This window comes from Anoplopoma fimbria, chromosome 17, assembly GCF_027596085.1.
Source record: "Anoplopoma fimbria isolate UVic2021 breed Golden Eagle Sablefish chromosome 17, Afim_UVic_2022, whole genome shotgun sequence".
Lineage (NCBI taxonomy): Eukaryota > Metazoa > Chordata > Actinopteri > Perciformes > Anoplopomatidae > Anoplopoma > Anoplopoma fimbria.
The window spans coordinates 18,365,890-18,374,926 of record NC_072465.1 but is presented as its reverse complement, the minus strand read 5'-3'; the positions used below and the strand labels follow the sequence as shown (position 1 = coordinate 18,374,926).

Sequence of the window (9,037 nt, the reverse complement as noted above, 5' to 3'; positions counted from 1 at the left end):
ATGCTAATTGATACTCCAATGTCTCTGGGTCATTTCGGGTCGATTCCATCTGTCTGTTATTGATTAGTTGCACTCATTTACTTGAGTATCGAACAGCCCGCATAGGGCTTTCACATAAAAGGCTGACCTTTTATGTGAAAACCTGGTCTATGTTTCCATCTTGTGGATGAGTAGTGGAACTGCTTTATAATAAAAGAATTGACCTTCAATACTTGCATGAGATCAAATAGACCAATGGGTTATAATTTTCTTTGAATGGCAGCATGTATAGAACATATGTAGAGGTCTGATTGATTTATTTTTTTCTGAAACAAAGCAAAGAAAATGCTGGATTTAGGGACATGTAAAGAGTGTTACTGTTACTTGAAAAAAGTTTCAAATCTCACTCACGCTAAAAAGTGTTCAGTTTTGTTAATCTACATTTACATATACCCAGTAACATAAATGCTGATGCTGACACCTGCAGAAATCTCACAAGTGTTACCTATATTATGATACCAATAGACATTGCAGTTGCAGATAAACACTGGGGCCTGAGCCAGAGGCCACGCAGCATACCTTTTTATTTAAAGCAGAATTTAAAGTCGTTTTTTTTATCATTTTCTTTGCTCTCTCAAATTTTGATCGTATATCTGTATCTATCTAGCAGTGCAGCCATGTGTTAAGAGTCACAGAAAACCTTCATTGCTCTCTTCCGCTCAGACAACTGCAGACTAATCAGCAGAGGACATAAAGCAATAATGAGGCAGTAATCTTAATTACTGTAATAATTTTTATCATTAAAGTTTGTTGCACTTGTTAATCCATCAGCAGTGCTGTTCAAGGACTTCAATCTCATTAACTGGAATTAACTGACTATGTCGTAAAAAATGGATGTAGTTGAGCCACTACAAGTGGAAGTTAAGTCCCATATACTCGATGCTGAATTGAACCCATGTGAGGGTCAAAATCCAATGATGTATTTAAGCAAAAGATTCAAGTTTTGTTGACTAAATCAAGCTAAAAAGGTTTAAGGAGACATAATCAGCCACATAAATGGTTTGGGAGACAAACTGACTTAATTTAACAAAGAATGGTAATGATCTCTCGTACCTTTTTTATGCCAAGTTAGATAAAAACGTAATGAAAATGGTGAAAGTGGAGCCTGAGCATGTCGGAGCTCTTATTTAGAGCACAACAATCCCTATTAGTGCCACAGCAGTGCAATAATGTGTTTCCCTCACAAGCTAATCACAAACCACACGCTTTGTTAATTCACCTGGCACTTGATCTTTCTTGCCCCCAACGGACATTCAGAATGAGCAGCCTGTGTCTTTAGTTGCTATGGTCACCTCCCATGCTGTCGCCCAGCAGCTCACCTTAAGACGAACCAGGTGAAAGGGTTTGCCTTGATAGTTCAAACTGCCGCCTTTTGTTCGATTAAGACAATAATGGTATACCATAAACCTACCTAAATGGTCCCTGACTTGCTGAGAGTTTATGGTGGACATTGTTATTGCAGCTAAATTTGCATCTTATTTAGTAATTACTTGACCTCTAATGCTCTGTGTGTGTTTCGCTGCGGTTTGGGCTCCATGCCTAAACCACATGGACTCAAGTCAAGAGTAAAACACTTGCAACATTGTTAAGCGCATAGAAAACCTGTGGGCGCAAATCTGGCTGCCACAGAGCATCTGAGCCGTCATGCAGGAGGAGAGCGTGTCATAACCAGGAAGAGGAAGGCAAATGCACTGTACACCTGTCAGTGGACCATTGTAAGTGACTCTTCTTTCTCTGGATAGAGGCCAGTCACAATAAGGCACAGCATGAGGGTGTGTGGGTGATACAACAGGCCAAACAGCTGAGTCAAGAGTTCAGGCTTGACAGATTCAAGAAACAGAACGAAGCAGGCTCATAAATAAGTCATTTTATTTTGCTTTCTTTTTAAAGACTATATAGGTATCAACTATTCATAACAACAAATGGAATTGTTAAATACTGTACACAGCATACTGTACCCTCCCAGTGCATGTCTTCACCACAGCAGAGAAGTTATTTCATGATAAACTAGTCTTCATTCAGTTTTATTATTTCTAATAAGACATATGAATACCTTAAGATTAAATAGTATCAGTGTATGATGTAAACATTTTAAATGACATTTAAGTCAAAAAGCAACATTGTGTTGGCAAGGTTTTGTGAGCAGGAGGGAGAGAGAAAGTATATTTCAATGACCGTTTGACCTTAGCAGTTATCCGTTTCCCAAACTCAACACCGTGTTCGATACCAAGGGTTACTTCAATACATGTGCTACATTTATTATATCATCCTGACGCCTTTTTAATTAATCTACAACAATAAAAATCATATATTTTCTAGGCTGCCAGCAGCCAAAGTCTCTCAGACCACACCCACTGCAATCATGTAAGGCAGGAATGCATGAGCAGAACAGGAAAGTCTGTGTCAGGTAGGTAAACCCTGCACTGTCTTTGTGATGCACGTCTGTATTAACAGGTTAGCCTAACATCTCCGTGAACTAAGATCAGCGTGATCTAAAATTTCTATTTAAGGACATCCGGTTTTAATTACCTTTGTGTTACTTTTAACTTTAGTGTACTTGAATTAAACAGTTAAACAGTTTGTCAGATCACATATGGAGCTGGTTACCTCATCTTTTGTGGATAATATTTTCAAATTGTTCCATTATTAATGGGGAGTATGTGAAATATAGGATTAATATCAAAGGGAGGTAGTACTTGAGGCAAATTAGTTCCAAGCAATGACTCACAGCTTGACAAAAAAAGAAAAAAAAGAAAAAAGCTCCTCCAACTGTTTGATGGAATTTCACTGAGAATTGCATTCACTTAATGTTCAACAGGCCAATTTCTGTGCAACAAAACAGACCTGGACACTAAAAGAAAGCAATCACTTTTTTAGAGGGCTGTACTTAAAAGCAGGCGCTGAAAACAAGCAGCGCACAGTAACAACTATGGTTGACAGTTCTCTACCAATTGTAGAAAAGTCATTTTTATAAAGTCTCACCGGAACACTTTTCCAACTGATGATCACAAACACGTCCACGCTCACACATATACACACACACACACACACACACACACAGACACACATACTCATCAACAGACAACTACACCACATAAGCTGCACTAGACATTCCAATGGAAACATGCGTAGCTACCAGTAATGTACCCACCTCTTAGTACAAGGTGTACCATCTGGGAAATATTAATTTACACAGATACAGTGGCCTGAGTAAGACTGAAACTTCATCAAGGCATGGAAACAACATCGGTATTGATATACAATAGCAAACAGAAAAGAGATTTGTGTGCTAGCATCCTTCATTTTGTTAAAAATTAATTGGCCTTGTATTTAGACTTCATATATTAAGTAATTCATGGTTACATTACTGACCTTTGTCCCTTGTGAGACATAAAAGCAGCGTCAATGCATCTCACAAAACATCCTCAACCTTCCAGACACAGAAAAAACACTGAGCACATGAGGTTCAAGGCCCGCTTGTACCTTCTGACTGTACCACGACTTCAGCAAAAACACACATTATTGAATGTCATGAAATAAAAAATATTATCAAAAGTAAGCTCTACAACGTTGAATTTTCCCCACAATCTATAGTCAGAGATACAGTTTTTATAGAAAGTATCTCAGCTGTGATAGCTACTCAACATTACCAGTAACTGAATACAGTGCGCTCATACCCTGTGTGTTCAGAATACATAGAGGGTTAAAAAATAAAAAGTAAAAGCAGCAGTTTGAGTGTTGTTAGCGTCCAGTTTCACCATTTTTCTTCAAGTGGCTTTTGCTCATGTACAGTAGAGTCCTCTGCTACTTCCACTTAAACTTTTTAAACTAAATCCACATGTGCTTTCCTCCTGGGGTGACAGTCCCAGTCTGAGTCTGATACATCTGTACTGCGAGCTGCGGGGCTTTCCATGACCCGAAGAAATCTATCTACACAAGGTGAGTCCACGAAAGCGGGCCGCTGAGGCAGGAGATAGTAATGTGTGGTGCTGGACTTCCTGCCGTTCTCCATATCGGGGAGGATGCAGGGGGAGCCCTCACTGTTCTGTCTCATTAAACCCCGACAGCTGACGTATTTAGGATCCGGTGCAAAGCTTTGGGTTGGGGGCATGACCCCATTAATGTACGTCGGGAGGCTCTTGGGGCTCGGGGTGCGGGAGCTGCCTGTAGACAAAGGTTCCCTCGGCGGCACCTTGGGTGGTTTGTCCTCATCGCTGTAAGCCCCGGACGAGACCTCTGCTGACCAGCGGCGGTAGTCTCCTGTCTTGATTGTTCTCGGAGGGATAGGGGGCGGCACTTCGGGCTTATCCATACTTTGGGTGTGGCGTTTGTGGCACGTGAGGCGCAGCAGCGAGGGCTTGTTAAAAGATCCAGCCGGGCCAGAGTGCGAACGTCGCAGTCTCCTCTGAGCTTTCTCCTGCTGTCTCTGATATACCACCGGCTCAGGTGGTTCCTGTCGCTGCAGCTCATAATGTTCCTGTTTAGGATGTGCCTGATGCTGCTGCTGCTGCTGCTGCTGCTGCTGCTGCTGCTGCTGCTGCTGCTGCTGCTGCTGCTGCTTGGGCTGCCTCTGGCTTTGCGGTCCTAATGGGCCATCATAGTAAGCATAGTTAATCTGCCCGCAGTCCCTGAAGCTCCTCCGACTGGGGACTCCATATCGAAAGGGAGACGATTTGGGTAACTGATCTGACACCAGGCAGCGGCTGTCGTCCGAACTCGTGAAAAATTCTACCTCATTGTCCATAGCCTGCTCAGGGGAGATGTCCGTTTGCGGAGGGATGGGGGGCAGAGGCTTGGAGCATCTGCCCGGCGTCTGTGGTGGACTGCTGCACTCGTACACCGAGAGCCTCTGGAATGAGGGGACCACCTGGTCGTCATCAGCAGGACTCGGAGTGGAGGGTTCAGCACTGCAGGACAGGGGGAGATGGGAGGGCCGGGATTTCTTTGGAGGTAATCTCTGTGAACTGGGACTGTGTTTCTGTCCTGTCAGAGAGAAAAAAATAACCATCACATTAATGACGCAGTAATAAATTATAAAGGTTGGTTAACGACAATCACAATTTACTACTTCAAACCACTTACTACATGTAAGGCAGGAATGCTTGAGCAGAATCTAATATGCATGTAGCAGATGATTCAAAGAAACAGCACGTCCAAAGTAGCATGTGTGTATTTCAGAAAACCTGCACGATGCAGATGACAGATCAGCACTTACTTTCAGAATTTAGAGACGGTGGCGGTGGCCCTTTATGATGAGCACGAGAGCTGTGATCTGAGTGTGCAGTGTCCATACTGAAGTAGAAGCTGTTAAAAAGGAACAAAAAAAGAATTAGTACCGGTTTTTAAAAAAAACACATAACCTTTCATCCTAATTACCAAAAGAACCTCTGACTTGAACCATAAAATTGCAGTACGCATGCAGATTTTTAAAAAACCCTTTCTAAGAATCTTCCCCTAAAGGGCCTGCTAGTCTTGGCACCTGAACACTCACTTGTCCAGCTCATGGCGATAGTTCCAGGAGGGTTTGGATCCCGCCATGCAGTGACAGTAGCTGCCCCTCAGGAAGGGGTTTTCTACGGGAAAAGAAATCTCCTGGGCCGTCAAGCCCACTGTGGACATGCTCCAGGCAAACTCGGGTCGCATCAAAGTCAGGAAACACTCAGATCACCCGGCTGGCTGCCCCTGCTTCTGGTGTACCTGTAACACAGCCAAGACACAAGGCATGAATGACGGGGAAAGGGGGTTAAAAGCAAAAGCAGATGAAGAGAAACAGAACATGTGGTAGCACATTGAAAAGTACTCTCTGTAAGCAGAGCCCACATCATCTGCTGAAGAGAAGAAAGAAATTCAGTCCTGATATTAGAGAGCAAATGACACAAATCTGCCCCATTCTGCTGCCCACCAAACCAAATATTTAGGGATGGCCTTGTGCTTTGTTTCCCTCTGAGAAGACAAGTCAACAAGCTCCTGTGACAGAAGAATGAATAAAGCTCACTTTGACTGGATTTTAGGACTCTCGTGTCAAAAAACACCAATAGGACGGAGCCGTTCATAACTTTCTTGTCAGAGTATTTTACAAAAGAAAGCAGAAAAGTAGTCAAATAGACCAAAATAACAAACAAGGATCTTGATGTTAGAATGTCCCTATAATGTTGTTTTTTTGCGTTCTTCAAGTCTTCTCTATTTGAACAGTTGGCCTGAAGTAGATAGAAGTTAAGAGAGTTGAGTTTTATAAAGTGTAAACAGTAAGAATAACTTGTGCTTCAAATTGGTAAACAAATACAATTGTTATTTTTCCACCAGCTCACTGAATGATCTCTACATTACTATAGCCAGAGAGTACATAAAAGTCTAAATTCAACCATACTCAATAAGCTCAATCTTATGTGTGACCTCATTAAGCAACTTTCAGACTTCTATTTGTACAGACTGTTCCACCTCATAATAAGTTTACAGTTTATTTTAAACTAGACTGTGCCGTGCTCCAGTGCTGCAATCTCGCTTGTCCTGAACAGCAGAGGAAAGGGCTCCTCTGGTTACCAGAGATATACCTGATGTTGCAAGAACTCCTAAAGTCAAATGACCTGAATGTGTCATGTCAAGTATGTGTCACGGCTGAGTAAACAATGTGTACAATATTCAGAGGGGGAGAAACCTGGCAGCATTTTGATATTTCTTGGGTCAGCAATACATTGGATGTAAAAATCTGACCAATATATTTTTTCCTCGCACTGGATTAACCTGCTCAGTATGTCACGATATCTGGAGACATACGTTTAGAAAGTGTTGTATCAGAGTATGCAGAGCCTTTAGGTTTTCAAGCAAGTGTATCATGGGTAACTATAGGTGTCTTTGTTTGTCTTTGACTTCAGCGCCCTATCAGAAGTCCTTTTTTCCAGAATGCAGCAAAACAGGTGCATCCGTCAGCCTGGTGGTCAACTCTTCCGGAGACCACAAATGAGGTGCGTGCACACCCAGAGACACGCTGTCCTCCTTATAACGCTGAAGTGATGACTGAGAAGAACACGGCCCCCCCCTCGCTCCTGGTCTCCTATGAGCCATATTTATGTGCTGCACTGACAGCTGGTGAGAAACAAAGCTCTAAAACAACAGGAAGTCCGGGGCATCAACATGAGCCAAACTGCCCAACAAGGCATGCAATCCCAATGCCCAGGGTCGTCGATTCGGAGGGGATGGGGAAGCAACATGATCCTCGATAATGAACCCCGGGGGCTTGTGCTTCCTCTTGCAACAGGTGCAAAGACGGTTCATCCTGGCAGTTAACTACAGGAGAATTTACAGGCAACAGGATTAAAACAAATGACGAGTCATGCAGAGCATTAACCCTCTTTACAGGGAATGTGTTTAAGTCAGTTTTAATAATTCAGATAACTCGGCCAGAGAATGGGAGTCTGTATATGGTCTATAAATGGTCTTTAAAGTCTGGCCTTTAAAGTCTGGCCTTTAAAGTCTGGCCTTTTTCTGTTTATACAATAGGTGGCCAGGCTGAATGCGTGTGGAGTGTGGAGATAACACAGGGCCCATGGGTGCTGGAGAGGAAGAGGCCTGATGGGGTTAGCGGTGATGTAAAACGCCAGGAGGGAGCTCGCCTTTGATTGAGGATTGCAGCAGTCACGCAGACCTTGAAAGAAGGAGTTCACACCCCGCTCATGACACCCCTGCAGCGGTTTCCGAGCAACCATACCCGCTCTACCTGTGCGGCAAGCAAACAGCGCGCACACCCCCTCACTTTACCGGATTGAGATAATAATGGTTAAAAGCCCTCTAGCAGGCAGGTGACTCACACCACAACAAGTCAGCTATCTGGCAAGGACAGGCAGTGATGATACAGAATGGATTGCTATTTCCCTTTAGTATAAGCGGAAAAAGATACAAAGATTTATTGAAGACCTCGTAATAAAAAAATAAATAAAAATAAAAATAAAAAACAGTAATAGGTTTGCAATCGATTTACAGTTATGTAAGGGATCACACATTTTATATCCATCATAAAAGACAGACATAGTCTTATATACTGAGTAAAAAAATGAAAAATGTGTTCCCAATTTGTGGTTTAATTTTGTAAGAACTTTTTTTTTTTTTTTTTTTTTTTAAATCCTCGAAATGTCGATTTAAATGACAAGTTGCTCTTTTGAATGGCTTAGAACAAAACAAAAAAAAATAAAAAAAATAAAGAAACACACATATACATAAACGAACAAATTAAAATACACACGAATAGGTGTCTAATCGCAATGTTCCATCAATCAGTCGTGTCTGTCGTGCTGGCACCGACATACACAACAATAGACAGACGTGGGCTCTGGCTTACAGAAGCCCACACCAGACGTTTCAAACCCTGTTTCTGAACTCACCTAAATAACTTCAGTAGTTTTCCCTCCGCGGACTCCTAGACTCCTCTTTGGTGTAATATAGCTCCTCCGTTTCTTTTGGCTTGTTTGAGTCTGTAATGGTCTTATTGCATCAGGGGGGACAGAAATTGTAGCGCTCCGGTTTAACTGTGACACTTTTTATAGATAAGTCTAGTATTGTAGTGTGCAATGTCTTATAAGCTCCACCGCACAAGAGGCGCACTGGCTCCGCCTCGAACACTTGCCCTTAAAGGCGCAGTCGTCGTTTTTCACCACGTCTCTCTGCAGCCTACGTGCCCCAGGACAGGCTGAGTGCACATATGGGACATATACACACAGGGTCTACTTTTGAGCGTTAAGTTCATTTGATGTGATCAAAGTCTACTTTTAAACCATAGGAGAGCTTGAGCAGGTGTGAACACAAGGATGCAGTCAGCTTGGGGGACATGTAATATACAGTAAAACACCTCAACAATTATTATATTATTATATTCCTTTATTGATCCCCATGGGGGAAATTCAAGTGTTGCAGCAGCTCAACTACACAGACACAGACAATAAATACACATACTATACAACTACACAGACAATAAATACACATACTATACAACTACACAGACACAGAC

The 9,037-nt window shown here is 42.4% G+C and overlaps 1 protein-coding gene across 1 annotated transcript; it reads right to left on the bottom strand.

Moving 5' to 3' along the window:
- Nucleotides 1–1,901: 1,901 nt before the first annotated feature.
- Nucleotides 1,902–8,557, bottom strand: errfi1a (ERBB receptor feedback inhibitor 1a). The gene is made up of 4 exons (XM_054617321.1): nt 8,415–8,557; nt 5,531–5,736; nt 5,255–5,343; nt 1,902–5,022 (listed from the first exon to the last, which is right to left on the bottom strand). Exons 2-4 carry the CDS (start codon nt 5,680–5,682, stop codon nt 3,863–3,865), a joined length of 1,401 nt encoding a protein of 466 aa, XP_054473296.1. The 5' UTR covers nt 5,683–5,736; nt 8,415–8,557; the 3' UTR covers nt 1,902–3,862.
- Nucleotides 8,558–9,037: the final 480 nt, after the last annotated feature.

Coding starts and splice junctions, on each gene's coding strand:
- errfi1a (XM_054617321.1), bottom strand. CDS start 5,682: ATGCGACCCGAGTTTGCCTGGAGCATGTCCACAGTGGGCTTGACGGCC. Junction 5,344..5,530: donor TATCGCCATGAGCTGGACAA/GTGAGTGTTCAG, acceptor CCTTTTTAACAG/CTTCTACTTCAGTATGGACA. Junction 5,023..5,254: donor ACCGTCTCTAAATTCTGAAA/GTAAGTGCTGAT, acceptor TCTCTCTGACAG/GACAGAAACACAGTCCCAGT.